Source organism: Pelobates fuscus, chromosome 12, assembly GCF_036172605.1.
Source record: "Pelobates fuscus isolate aPelFus1 chromosome 12, aPelFus1.pri, whole genome shotgun sequence".
NCBI lineage: Eukaryota > Metazoa > Chordata > Amphibia > Anura > Pelobatidae > Pelobates > Pelobates fuscus.
Window position 1 is genome coordinate 37,726,716 of NC_086328.1, and position 15,851 is coordinate 37,742,566.

Here is a 15,851-nt window from a genome sequence, read left to right on the forward strand (position 1 = left end):
ACGGTCGCCGCACCACCATCCTGACAAGGAGAGGCAAAAGAGACAGACAGGGGCTGGGGTCGATAGGGACGCATTAGTGCTGGGGAAGGGGTAAAAGAGACAGACAGGGAATATTATTACACTGCACACATAGGTAAATGACAGTGCAGATAACTGTGCGTGTATGGGCAAATAACTACGCATGCATGGGTAAAATGACAGTGTATATGACTGTGTGCATACATGGATAAATGAACATGTATATGTCTGTGTGCATGCATGGGTAAAAACCAGTTAATATGATTGTGTGGAAAAAAGACAGTGTGAATGCTTGGGTAAATGACAGTGTATGTGACTGTGTGCATATGTGGGTAAATGACTATGTGACATTGTGCACGGGTGAGCCAATGATTGTGCACACATGGTAGTGTATGTGCCTGTGTTCATGAATGGATCAATGAACATGTGTATGATTATGTCCATGTATAGGCCCTGGGGAGATAGCGCAGCTAAGCGGACAAGGGCACATGTATGGGGATAGATGCATGGGATTGGTTGGGAAAGAGTGTGTGGGTGGGATTATGTTCTGTGTAAGTTAGTGTGGGGGAGGTCTTACCTCAGTGCCAATTGGGATTCGGGCCAGCAAACAGCTTCCCTTCCGCCCACCCTATTAGTATATTTAGTCACAGCTAGCCAGGGTTATGTCCTTGCCAATTGAGTTTGAGGGGTTACGTTTAAGTATATGGAATGAGATGAACAAGTTTTTAAGGCCTCAACCTCCCCTGCTTCAAACAGTTAAAGGGACACTATAGTCACCTGAACAACTTTAGCTTAATGAAGCAGTTTTGGTGTATAGAACATGCCCCTGCAGAATCACTGCTCAATCCTCTGCCATGTAGGAGTTAAATCCCTTTGTTTATGAACCCTAGTCACACCTCCCTGCATGTGACTTTCACAGCCTTCCATAAACACTTCCTGTAGAGAGCCCTATTTAGGCTTTCTTTATTCTGTTTAATTAAGACTTTCTTATCCCCTGTTAATAGCTTGCTAGACCCTGCAAGAGCCTCCTGTATGTGATTAAAGTTCAATTTAGAGATTGAGATACAATTATATAAGGTAAATTACATCTGTTTGAAAGTGAAACCAGTTTTTTTTTTTTTTTTTTTCATGCATGCTCTGTCAATCATAGCCAGGGGAGGTGTGGCTAGGGCTGCATAAACAGAAACAAAGTGATTTAACTCCTAAATGACAGTGAATTGAGCAGTGAAATTGCAGGGGAATGATCTATACACTAAAACTGCTTTATTTAGCTAAAGTAATTTAGGCGACTATAGTGTTCCTTTAACATTAGGGGGGTTGAATAGGGTTAGTTTATGTACTAGGCTGCATCGCGATTCCCCACTACGTACATACAGGGAAAATGACAGTGTGACAGTGCGCATGCATGGGTAAATGACTAAATGACAATGGGCACACATGAGCAAATGACTAAGTACATGGTTATGACCATGTCTGTGTGCAAGCATGGGTAAATTAATGTGTGTATGACTTAATGTATGCATGGTAATTGAAGTGTGCATCCATGGGTAAATAAACACGTATATGACTGTGTGCATGTATTGGTAAATGACAGTATATGTGACAGTGTGCACTATTAAACAGTGCCCTAATTTGGTATCCTTAAATAGGGTAATCCCTCATAAGGGTATCCAATTAATGAGCTATCTTCTAAACAGCACCCTAATTTGGTGCTCTAAAATAGGGCAATCCAACAAACAGGTACTGCATCAGTGAGCTATCTACTAAACAATGCCCTAACTTGGTATTCTTAAATAGGCAATCCCACACAAGGGAACCAAACGAGTTAGCTATCTACTAAACTTCATCCTAATTTGATATCCTGAAATAGAGCAGTCCCACACAAGGGTACCAAACGAGTTAGCTATCTACTAAACTTCATCCTAATTTGATATCCTGAAATAGAGCAGTCCCACAAAAGGGTACCAAACGAGTTAGCTATCTACTAAACTGCATCCTAATTTGGTATCCTAAATAGGGCAATTCCACATAAGAGTACCAAATAAGGGAGCTAGCTGCTAAACAGTATCCTCGTTTGGTATCCTAAATAGCACTGTCCCGGAGGCACACTACACCAAGCATGCTCATGACTTGGTTTGGGGGTTAAAGGGTAAACACTCACTATTTGTCTGCACTAGACTGGAAATGATTACAAATCCAGCTTAGCACCATCCACGCGTATTCAAAGATCTAAAAGCTGTGATCACCAAGGCAATTTATAGAATTGGAAGCCTTGATGTTCCCAAACAAAGTAGATTAAACCCACAAACACAATTTAGCACAATATCTATTCAAATAAAAAAAAAACTAACAAGTTGATATCTTCAGGTAACCTGAATTCAGATACTATAGCCCAAAGACAGCATTAAATGATTCATATTTTAATAATGAAAAGACAAAAATTTCCACAGTTCCAAAAATGCATAAAGGAGAAGAACATACAAAAAACAAAATAGACAAATGTGAAAATCAGTTCTTAAAAATAAAATGGGACTTAAATAATACACAGAACCTAGATTTACACAAGTACCCCTGATGATCCTAAAGTAGGCCATGGGGACTTCTAGTTAAGTCGTTTCCAGTGTTAATCAAAATAAAGTCCAAAAAGAGTTCAGCTTCATCTGGGCTGACATTCTGTTACATTTGAGGTATGTTCTTTTTTCCCTGAAAAAAAACATTGGTCCTTGTTATGACTGATGTGCATTCAACCCTTTTGATCCAAATGGACTTCATTGTAGTCAAGGTCCTATATTTTTCTTGGCAGAATCCTGGCTACAGACACAACAGGGGATGCTATATAACACTCACAGCCATGGGCATGAATCAAATTAAATTTTGGATTCATACAACCATAAAAAAACAATCTAGGGTTTACTAGTCTCTAAAAGTGGCAGTCATCTAAATTGTTTAACAAATAGAATTCCAATATACAGGGTTAAAGGGAATATTTGAGGTGAATTTCAAGTGGATTCAAATTCAAGATCAAAATAACCGAACAGTCAGCTATGCTTTCATTTTGTCAACTCTGGCCTTAAACTTTAAATTCACTTGCCATTCACACTTTAGTAAATAACACTAATAGTGTTTCAGGAATTTTAGCAATTTTTTTTTATTTTTTAATATTCAAACATGTTATAAATAAAATTAAAATTAGAGAAAATAATGTTCAAGGCAAGCTTACCCAAAACCATGAATGCAAGCAACACGGATGCAACAGGAAAATACATTTTTAAGAAAAATTTGAGCGTTTCTTGGGACAGAGGTAATTGTCCAACGTCTGGTTATGAGTGACGAAAATATTCTATATGTGGGAGGGATTTAAACTGTTACGTGGAAAGGAAACTAGAAGCTGAAGAACTTGTTTAGATATGGTTTTTAACAGGGCTATTTACTAAAGTTAGAATTCAGGCTGATCCTTAATTGTAAAGACAAAGTAACCAAACTGGTTACACAAAGCATAGCTGACGTACGGCTTGTTCATTAAACATTGGATTTTGTCCATCTGAACAAAATCCAGTGTATATGACCGAATTCGGACCGCAATGGCAATTCTCATATTTAAAGACTGTAAGCTCGTTTGAGCAGGGTCCTCTTTAACCTATCGTTCCTGTAAGTTTCCTTGTAATTGTCCTATTTATAGTTAAATCCCCCCTCTCATAATATTGTAAAGCACTACGGAATCTGTCGGCACTATATATATGGCAATAATAATAATAATAATTTACTTAAACCAAATATGGATTGGAATTCGGTCAGCTTGAGCGAATATGCAGCAATTGCCCAGATGGATTTGGTATCTTTCATGCTTTCATTTGGTACTTTCACATCCAAATTTCATACAAAGTGTAGGATTTAGAATATTCACAAAGCACTAATTTTAAACTGGACAGGCACTGAATATACATTTTTTTCTATGCAAGCGAACGATAATTCGAAGAACTATTTGCTAATTATTTCAGCAATGCAAGGCTTAATTGAAAAATAAATAAAAAGTCTACGTGGGTCAATAAGATGGCATATTACAATAAGGGACACTTCTCATAACCCCCACCTGCCAAGCAGCAAATGGGGTATATCTACTGAATATCTAAAACTAGAGACTGGGCAGTCATTGGAGGAACTAAGGGCTAGAGGCGCATGACAACAGACACAAAGTTCAATTAGGTAATTGGAAGGGACACAGAGTAATGTAGAAGAAAAGACACATGGAGACAGAAGATGTGAAGAAGCATATGTTTAGAGGTAAAAGTAATGAAAAGTTCAACAGAGGAGTTCTGATGGCAACCCTGGATACAATCATCTGATTCTCAGCCCTCTGTTTTACTTCCTTGAATTTTAAAATGCTGAAAATTTATGATGGTATCCTCTGGATTACTTGCAGTTATTACAGGTGAATGTTTTATATTTCATTTTACTCTACAAAGTAAAAACATTCTCAATTTTTTATTGAAAGCCTCATTCTATGTGCATGTCTGTAATGCTTATAAAATTGTTTGTAATACAATATGTCAAAAAACCAACAGTGGGGGGGTGGGGCCTGGCAGCCATCGTGGCCATGGCTGACAGACGCATCCAGGATGAGCTCTGGTGCTTAGATTGCTAAATCGCCATAATCCTGCAGTTTATACCCCCACTAATGACTCAGCTTGCCTCTAAAATACCCCTGTAACCTATGGGGACGTACCAGAGTGCGTCTGATGTCTCACGGTGTCCGCGCTGATGGAGAGCCGAGGGTTGACCTGGTGCACCTGGAGGAGTGGAGAAGCAGCCGATCCCTGCTTCTGTCCGTGCAGCTGTTTGGTGCCCTCCCCCCCCTTTTGGCCATGGGGGTGATCGTGGTCCACTCCATGGAGGCCTCTGCAAAACACTGATTCCCCAATCCTTGCAAAGCATGTGTTGCTGCTTAAAAATGCAAATATATTGTCCTGATGGGCAGAGGAGGAATCACTGATGGAATTCCAGCCCACCAGCTGGTCAAAGGGGTTACAGTGCCAGACTGAACGGAGGGCGGCAGAGCTCTTTCTTTGATATCCTGAGCCTACACATCATGCAGATGGGTAGGTTCCCACAAACATTGGCTAAATCGGACAAGCTTGGGACGCTTTCTTCTCACCCAGGGACATTGACGAGCAGCATCTACCTGAAAGCCTACACTCAGGACATTCACTGTTCACCTGAAGGGGGACCGCCTGGAGGTTTCAATCTAAACCAACGCTCATTATTCTCTCACAGTTCCTTATCTACCTTCTTTCGCTATTTCTTCGCAGTGCACACACTCTACTTACTCTACTTAGCACTGGGTTGATTCTATCTTCTATTTCATACATGTGCATTGTTAGCAAACTATGACTCTCTAATGCTTACCATATACTGTCTGATTTGTCACAATTGTACCTTACTCCACACCTTAAAAATAAAGAATAAATAAAAAAAAAACAGTGAGTAAAACACTCAGCTGTTATAGCCATACAACAGGAAATTAAATAAATTCTATTATTTCTAATATTCTATCCTATTCTAATATTTTTTTTTTCTGCTCAAAGAACTGACAATAAAAACAATGCATTGATAAAATATTAAAGAAAAATAACCGATATTTAACAAGAAAACCTTAATACATACCATTCAGATTTCATGTCGGCCAAGCTATAATTACGACAATAAATAAAATGATTATATCAGAGGCATAAATAATGAAGAGGAAGTGATCTATCACGTACATCTTCCATAGACCTTTTTCCTCTGGTGAAGAACTGTTCTTACTTTTGTGCAGCCGTTGTAAATTAAAGGGACACTATAAGCACCCAGACCACTTTTAGCTTATATTGAGAAACTGCAATAATTACTATCCGGGGTTAACTGTCTACCAGACTAACTGACGCTGGACGTCCTCAAACTATTTTGGATGTAGGACTGATTTTAATGCAGATCGATTTGAAGTAGTAAAACCCTTTTTAAAAAGAGGGATCCTGCAATGGGTGATGAAAAATAAGCAGGGGTTTCCAATGATCCCTTAATAAACGTAAGAACCACTGATATGATATTCCCCATAGGTACATGGGGGTTTTCAAAGACACCCATTAACAATGTGAAAATGGCAAACAGCCCTTCTTCTTCCTCCTTATTTTCCGTTGTCACTAATGTCATTTGACTTCAATTATAAAAATTATGCTTAGCAGAGGCGTTTGGGTGTAATGGAGACTGCTTTTTTAAGTTACATAGTTACATGGCTGAAAAGAGACATGTGCTCATCAAGTTCAACCTTTCTCACATTTGGTTTTGCTGTTTATCTAAAAGAAGCACATCCAATTTTGCAACATCCTAGTAAATAATTCCTTCTTGACCCTAGAATGGCTGTCAGATATATCCTTGGATCAAGACGCTTTTACCACACTAATTAAAAATTATACCATGTTTTTGCAAGTATTTATCCAAAAGCTGTTTAAACATCTGATACAACCACCTATTCAGATATAATTCTACATCCTTATTGTTCTTACTGTAACGAAACCTTTCCTTTGCCTTAGACTAAATTGACTCGTGACTCGTGTCATATGTATAGTCCAATTTTTTTTTTTCTAGTGCTATAATATCCTCCTTTAGAACTCGTGCCCAAATTTGCACACCTTATTCAAGGTGTAATCTTACCAGTAATTTATAAAGAGGCAAAATTATATTTCCATCCCTAGAATTAATGCCCTTATTTATACATGACTATACCTTACTGTCCTAAGCAACTGCCGATTGACATTGCATATCCAAAATTCTTCTCCTGTGTTGTTATCCCTAATTTACTACCATTTAGGGTGTAAATTGCTTGTGCATTCTTTACCCGTAAGTGAACAACTTTGCATTTTTCTACATTAAATTAATCTCCAATTTGAGAGCCCAGTTCCCCAATCTATTTAAATCCCTGTGCAGCAAAGTAATATCCTGCTCACATTGTTTTACTTTACAGAGTTTTGTGTCACCTGCAAACACTGAAACATGGCATTTAATGCCTATTTCAAGATCATTTATAAATATGTTAAATAGAAGCGATCCCAGAACAGAACCCTGAGGGACACCACTTACCATTTTTGTTAAGCTTAAAAATGTACCATTAATAACAATTCACTGTACTCCATCTTTAAGCCAATGTTTACCTAAGAACAAGAATTTTCAACTAGACCAATTTCTTTAAGTTTGAATACTATCCTATTGTGAGGAACCGTATCAAATACCGTCACAAAATCCAAGTATATCACATCAACTGCAACACCCTGATCTATACTTCTACTTGCTTCTCTGTACAAGACAATAAAGGTTAGTTTGACATGATCTATGTTTCATAAAACCATGCTGATTATTGCTAACAACGACATTCTTCCCAATGAATTCCTGGATATTGTCCATTAATAACCCTTCAAATACTTTCTCAGCTACAGAAGGTAAGCTCACAGGTCTATAATTTCCAGGCAGAGATTATAAACCTTTTTTTGCATCTAGGAACCACATCTGCCTTCCTCCTATCCTCCTGTACAATTTCTGAAAGAATAAAGATTAAAGATTAATCTTAAATTAAGATTAAATATAGAGGTTCACCTATTTCCACACTTAGCTCCTTAAGTACTTGTGGGTGCATACCATCAAGCCCCAGAGATTTCTTTACATTAACTTTCTGTAGCTGCTGTACCTTGTCTTGAGTCATCCAATCACTATTTTTCTGCAGGTTTTTTGCAGCAATAATTTGCATACCTCTTACTGTAGGATTCTCCTTAATATATACTGAGGAAAAATAGTTATTTAAAATGTCTGCCTTTTCTTGGTCTTCATTAACTAACACACCCATCACTGTTTTCAGTGTACCTGCACATTTTTTTTTTAAATATATGTTTTAGTGCTTTTGCGTTTTTAAATTTCTTTCAAAAGATACCATATTGTGATCACTATTTCTCAAGTGCTCCCCTGCTTGAATGTTGGTCAAAAGATCAACATTATTTGTTATAACCAGATTCACACAAGCTCCCTTTCTAGTAGGTGCTTGTACCAGTTGTGACATGAAGGTGTCATTTAAAACATTCAGAAACCTAATTCCTTTTGCTGAATTACTAGTTTCTATATCCCAATTTATGCCTGGGTAATTAAAATCTTCAATAATGAGGGGCGTGGCTTGACCGGGAACCAAGCTGGACGTGCAAGCCTAGAGCTCCGCGCTTAGCCCCCTGTACCAACAGCTCACAACGGCGATAAACCGACCAAAACAAAAAAAAAACCTTACCTCCCTTCTCCTGACCCGCCATGGATAGGCGCCAGCCGAGAAAATCGGGCAAAAAAAACATGGATAACACCGCCACGGTACCCGATCTGTTTGCGGCCTCCCGCACACCGCGCCAAGACTCCCAAAATGGCGGCGGATCCAGCCCACGAGCCCAGGCCTCACCAACGACCCTGAGCACACCTCAGCCTCACAGCCTGGCATCTTCCGATATGGCCCACATACTGACCGAACTGGCGGCGGTCAAGAGCTACCTAGCCCGAGAGATAGGTAGGTCATCGAAGGAGGTGATGTCTGAAATCCACAAGCTGGGTGAGAGAACAGCAGACCTCGAGCACCGCGTGGAAACAACCACGGTGGCTCACAACACGATGTCCGCCCATGTCAACACGCTCACAGCCCGGCTGGAAGCATCTGAGGCAGCTCTAGAGGACCTAGCGAACAGGTCGCGCCGCAACAACATCCGCGTGCGCGGCCTACCGGAGCAACAAGATGAAGGCCCAATTTCGGCCTTGCTTCTCACGATCCTACGCCCCCTCTTGCCGGAGATACCAGATGAGCACTGGCACATTGACAGAGCCCACAGGGCCTTGCGGGCCCGAAGAGACGACAACACAAGGCCCAGAGACATAATAGTCCGGTTCCTCCACTTCCAGACGAAGGAAGCAGTGCTGAGGAAGGCCAGGGACAACCCCATAACACACCAGGGCAAAGAAATCTCCCTTTTTCAGGACTTGGCCCCCATCACCCTCCAACGCAGAAGAGAGTGGAGACCGATTACGGAACTGCTCAGGGCCAACACGATCAGGTATGCCTGGGGACATCCGTTTAAATTAATGGTCTTTAAGCAAGGCAGACCTCACATCCTCATGCCAGGCACTGACCCTACGCCCTTCCTCCGAGAATTGGGTATCACATTGCCAGAGGGCTTCTCGGTGCCAGACACCACCCTCCCAGCCTTGCAACCCTTACCACGCGACTGGTACACCGCCGGAGAATAAACGGGCGGCAGACCGACACCTATCAGACTTACCCAACCTCCCAGGAACGAGCACACCTGACCCCCTCTTGACAAACGGCATAGCGTCGCTACCACCCTTCCCTATCCACCAGAAGCAGATCAACAGGTCACTATACATCGAGAGAGTCGCCCTACCCGCTGATTGGACAGAACCCACGCTACCCAAGACCCCGTTTTTGCGATGAACCCCACCGCATCAACCTCACGCTGCAGCACACGGACTTCTCTTTTCCTTGGCGGCCGCTGACACACACTACTCCGGCTTCCTAGACCCTGTCTACCCACACGACACCTGTCGCGGCGACAGCTCCAATTATATTGTACTGTGTACTGTGAGACTATCCATGGACTATTGCCGCCATATTGACACCAAAAAGAGACTCTGGTACCGGCTGTCAAAATCCCGACATCGCATGGAAGTGTAATGTATACCAATAACACCGGTGGGAGGTATTGAGTTAACTAGCCAGGTTACACACACCACTGTAAGCGTAACACATCATACTAGACATCACCCCACCGCACAAACATACTATACTTGGGTGGGGACCGGTGGCGGGGGCCACTTGGGGGGGTGGCGGGGCGGGATGGTGGGTGGTGGGCGGGCGGGGGGGACGTGGGGGGCTAGGGCAGGTTGCAGAGCACACAACTCTTGGGACACAAAGTCTACCCAAGGAAAGCAGTGTAACGTACGGGGAAGAGAGTGTGAAGTAGACATATTCCTGCTCTGTCATAATATGATGTGTAATGTTTTATCATGTAATGTTTTATGCAGCTGCCACGGGCCGGTTCTCGTCCTCCCCTCCCCCCTCCCCCTCCCTTCCTCCCCTCCGTCCCCCCCCCCCCAGGCTTATGTCCACTAAACGGTCCAACCACGTATTCAGGCATTGGGGCCCTCTTCCTTCCATCCCTTAATTTCTATCTAAAAATGAAAAAACTAATTTAAAAAAAAAAAAAAAAAAAAAAACAACAACAACAAAAAAAAACAACATAAAATAACAAAATAAGAGCGAAATGCAACATGAGAAATCCCCGGCGCTATTGTGCTCATTGCAGGGAGAGCTGTCACGACTCATACGAGACGACACCATGGGACTCACCCATAAAGGCTTTCACCTCCTCCCCTCCCCATACACCCCCCCCCCAAACTCACAAGAGCTCCCAGTCCCGCCTCCGCATTGCAACCATTTAGCACCTGAGAACCAGGGACGGTGGAGCCGAACAATCCGCTAGGTTTATCAAAAAGCTCATGACACACTTAAGATATAATAGGCAAACATTTTATGGTATTAGGGGGCCACACCGGCTATCAGGTTCATGACCCATCACTCCCTGACTGGAATAGCCGTCACGGAGACGAGGGTTCATGCACCCCCCCACCGTCTGGCAAGGTATAAGACCAGACAAGTACGGCTATACCGTACCTTCTCCTTCCTCTCCCCTCCATACCCCCTACTTTTCTTCATCCACCTAATCACCCCCCCCGCCCATTGTCCACACCGGTCTAGAAACTAGAGGCGCAACTGACACACTCACATTCCCAGTCCCAACACAGCTCTCAATGGAACAGAGGTGGGAGTGCAACCCACCACCCTCTACACACATACGCCATTCGACCCACAAGGAGACACCGATACCACCCGAACATCCATCGGGTCCAAGAGCACACACCGAACCCTCATGACCATGGCTCTTAAAATATCCTCGCTTAATGTCAAAGGCCTTAACGCCCCCCGCAAACGAAGAACATTGTATAGGGAACTCCGCAGGCTGAATCCAGACATTGTATTCCTCCAGGAGACACACCTACCTCGGTCCGCCCAGGTCTCCCTCCGCGACTCCTCATACCGCTTGACGGCCGAGGCTCGCTCCTTTCGCAAACATAACGGAGTAGCGATTCTCACACACAAACGATGCCCGATACACATAACAAAAGTGACACCAGACCCAGACGGTAGATACGTCTTAGCAACCGGACGGATCCACTCGCAACCCATCCACCTAATCAATGTATACGCCCCCAATACACACACACCTCAATTCTGGAACCATATGTCAGATATGGTCCTCGCCCTCCCCACCGGGATAACCCTCCTGGGGGGAGACTTAAATGCAGCACCCGCTCCAGCCATCGATAGAAGTTCGCGCCCAGGACTATTTAGATCCCACGGCATGGGCACTCAGGACAAACAACTACACCATTTTATTCGTAAAACAGGCCTCATAGATGCATGGAGGGCCCAACACCCCTCAGATAAGGACTACACATATTACTCACCGCCCCACGACACATACTTGCGCATAGACATGTTCTTGACCAACCATATAGGCTACACGAAAACACAAAAAACAGACATAGGTTCCATCGCATGGTCCGACCACGCCGACATCGCAATCTACCTTACCGGCCTCCAATGCCCTACCCCGTGGACATGGAGATTGAACACATCCCTCCTTAAGGACCCTTTAGTAGTGGAGGACATACAGAAACAACTGACCTCATACTTTACAGAAAACATATCTCCAGACATCCCAATGACCACAGTGTGGGCAGCCCACAAGGCAGTAATTCGTGGCTCCCTCATCAAAATAGCTACCCATAAAAAAAAACAAAAAACCCAGAAACTCACTCAACTGCTAGACACCCTCCGCACGGCGGAGCAACGTCACAAAACCGACCCAACTCCCCAAACACTTCACATTCTCCAGAACACCCGCATTACGATTAGGCAACTGCTCATAGACGACACAGCCAGAGCACTCACCTGGACAAGAAGAACGTATTATGACAAGTCCAATAAAATGGACACCCTTCTGGCCCGCACACTACGCCCCAGAACACATCACCCACATATCACCAAGATAAGAGCCCCTGACGGTACCCTGAAAACTTCCCTGGCCGAAATAGCCAGAACTTTCACAACCTTCTACACAGCACTATACAACCACTCCCCACAAGACGACGCAACAAACGCAATAGAGAACCAGAAAATAGCCTCACCAGCTTAAATTTACCAAAACGGCACAATGCAGCCATAACGGAACTAGCAGCACCGATCACGAAAGAGGAAATAGACTCAGCCATCTCCTCTCTTAAAAGCAACAAAGCCCCCGGCCCTGACGGTTTTGAGGGCAGCTATTATAAAACCTTCAGGGAAACCCTCGTCCCACATCTAGAATCCTTGTTCAGGGACCTAATGACGGGAACTCCGCCAGATAGAGACATGACTAGGGCAAACATTATCCTCCTGCCGAAACCGGGCAAGGACCACACACAGCCAGAAGCATACCGACCTATCTCACTCATAAACCACGATAGCAAAATTTTCGCCAAGATCTTAGCGGGTCGGTTGAACCCATACTTGACAAGTCTAATCCACGCAGACCAAGTGGGGTTCATACCCGGACGCCAGTTGTTCGAGAACACGAGACGCAACATCGACTTGATAGGGATGCTAGCTGACACAAAAACACCATCCTTAGCGCTTTCTCTCGACGCAGAGAAAGCCTTCGACCGTGTGAAATGGCCCTACATGTTTACCCTATTGGAACACCTAGGCATGCCCCATACATACATAACAGCCATTCGCGCATTATACACCTCCGTTTCAGCGCAAATAAAGATTACGGGGACGGCCTGCCCGTCCTTCACAATTACCAACGGCACCCGACAGGGATGCCCCCTGTCCCCTCTATTCTTTGTACTGACACTCGAACCGCTTCTCCAAGCCGTTCGGGAACATCCACAAATCAAAGGGGTCACGGTTGACAACCAGGAGTACCTGGTTTCGGGGTATGCAGATGATATCCTGCTGACCATCACTGAACCCACCCACACGCTACAAGCCCTGCTACCACTCCTGGGTGAATATGGGACGATCTCGGGATACAAAGTCAACGTAGACAAATCTAGCGCACTCCCAATTAATCTCACGCAGACGGACATACTCGGAATCACATCAGACTACCACATACGTGTTACGCCAACATACCTTACCTATTTGGGCATAAAATTACCAGCAGACACCACCGCACTCCATAGCCTGAATTATACTCCCATGATAGAAAAACTCATCTCGGACATGGAGACCTGGGCGGACAAACCCATATCCTGGATAGGGAGAATACATTCAATTAAGATGAATGTTCTACCCCGAATTTTATTCCTTTTTCAAGCTCTACCCATCCCCATCGCGAAACATAACCTCATCCCCTTACAACGAGCAATAGATAGATTCATATGGCAAAACAATAGACACAGGGTAGCCCGTAACATACTGTATCGCCCCAGAATGCAAGGAGGTCTGGGGTTGCCCCACCTACACTTTTATTACATAGCCGCACAAATGGCACAAATAGCCCTATGGCACACCCCCCCAGAGACTAGACGTTGGGTAGATCTCGAATCAGCACTAATGAAATCGGATCTCCCACAATTCTATATCTGGACACCAAGGGAGCACAGAGCACTCCCGAGAACGGCGTGCCCAGCTATTACTAACTCGATCCAGTTATGGGACACCTACGCCATCAAACACGGACTCACCACCACATCCTCCCCCCTCACCCCATTATACCGTAATAAGGCATTCACACCAGGCATGAGACCCTGGGACTTTAAAGGCCTAGAGCATGCCGGACTCCAGAGGGTCTTCCAACTTTATGATGGAGACACGATAATCACCTTCCCCGACCTACAAGCCAAAGCAACCCTAAAGCCAGCCGACTTCTTTAGATACCTACAACTTAAGCATTACGCGGCCCAAGCGACAGTGAAAGCAGCCGCCAAAGCCAACCCAACCTTCTTTGAGTGCATCTGCCTCACAGAACGTTATCAGAGAGGCCTAATCACCCAATTGTACTCCCACCTCTGTTCCACCACACGGGAATGGGGGACCTTACATTACACGGAGAAATGGGAAACAGACTTGGGGGAAACCCTAGAGGGTATAGACTGGCAGGATATTTGGGAAGCCAATTCCAAAACCTCCATCTGTGTAACGATGCAAGAACAGGCATATAAGACGATGATGAGGTGGTACATTACTCCGGTCCAACTTTATCATATGAAAAGAACACCCACAGATCTCTGTTGGCATAACTGCGGAGAAAAAGGGACTTATGCACACATGTGGTGGTTCTGTCCCACAATCAAAATATTCTGGAAAAATATCCAGCAGCTTATATCAGGGATCCTACACAGACCGATAGGCCTAAACCCTTGGACCTTCCTCCTGGCCAGACCCCTAGACGACTTACCCAGATCAGAACAACAACTACTCAACAAGATTGCCTTAGCTGCCAGAAAGGCTCTAGCCCAAACTTGGCTGCAGCCTACTCCCCCCCCATTATCCACAGTGCTCAACAAAATCAAAGAGTGCCATCTCATGGACAAACTAATGGCCCAATTGAGGGGCACTATGACAACATTCACGAAGATATGGGAACCATGGGATAACTATACTGACGACTGAATGGCCACAGGTAACGTCCGGGACCATCCCCCCCCCCCCCCCCTCTCTACACCCAGTTTTCCGCTACCCCCTTTCCTTGATTGTAGGCCGAGCTTACCGGTAACCCGGCCTATAGGTTCGACACACTAAAACCAAGGCAAATAAACGACAACTTTGTCATTTGATTTAAAGTTACGTATTTTGTTATATATGTTTCTAAGTGTTGATCTTTTTACTGTACTGTACTGTACTGTATTGAAAAACGATGACAGACCGATAGCCTATACAATGGATGTAAACGGCTTGTTATGCAATTCTCTAATACTTCACTTGGGCTTCTGCGCAAGCCACGTAACTGCACTATTCATTTCTGTCTGTCATTGCAAAATAAAGAATTATAAAAAAAAAAAAATCTTCAGTAATTAACTTGTTACCCAGATGTGAAGCTTTCCCAATTTGTTCTAACAGCTGTTCTTCCACACCAATATTAACATTCGGTGGTTTATAAAATATCCCAACCAATAATAGATTTCTTCTGTCCCAAGCAGATATCTAACCAGTGGTGGAACTACCGCGTTCGCAGGGGTCACAGCTGCGACCGGGCCCGTCACTCCAGGGGGCCCGGCTGCCCTGTGAACCCCTGTGACCTGGTGCCCGCCGTCATGTGTTGAGGCCCCCGCTGGGGGGTTTGGGGTTAGATGTATTGGGGGGGCAATTTTTGCACCGGATCCCCATTGTTTCTAGTTATGCCTCTGTATTTAACCATAAAGCTTCCACATTTTCCTTGTCACACTCCACATGCTTAAGATTGACATACAAGCATACCACACCACTTTCCCTGCTTTTATATCCTTCCTAAATAATGTGTAAGTTATAGGATAGTAGTGTTCAAAAGACTGAAATAACCCATATGTCTATTTAGACAGATTTTATTACTTCTAAATGAATGGAGCCCATAAAAATAACAGACATGGTGGCTGACCTTTCTGACTTTATCAAACACACATTTTGCTCTCTCTTGGGCGCCTGGACCCAGCATTTTACTGATTAACTGGACAGATTA

General features: G+C 43.9%; 1 protein-coding gene across 1 annotated transcript in view; it reads right to left on the bottom strand.

The window, feature by feature from the left end:
* LOC134578472 (5-hydroxytryptamine receptor 3C-like) overlaps positions 1-3,322 on the bottom strand; it is a 72,352-nt gene extending 69,030 nt beyond the window's left edge. Inside the window, exon 1 of the mRNA XM_063437471.1 lies at positions 3,239-3,322. Coding sequence (XP_063293541.1) covers positions 3,239-3,284 — 46 coding nt within the window. The 5' untranslated portion in view covers positions 3,285-3,322. The remainder of the gene's footprint in view (positions 1-3,238) is intronic.
* Between the last annotated feature and the right edge of the window lie 12,529 nt (positions 3,323-15,851).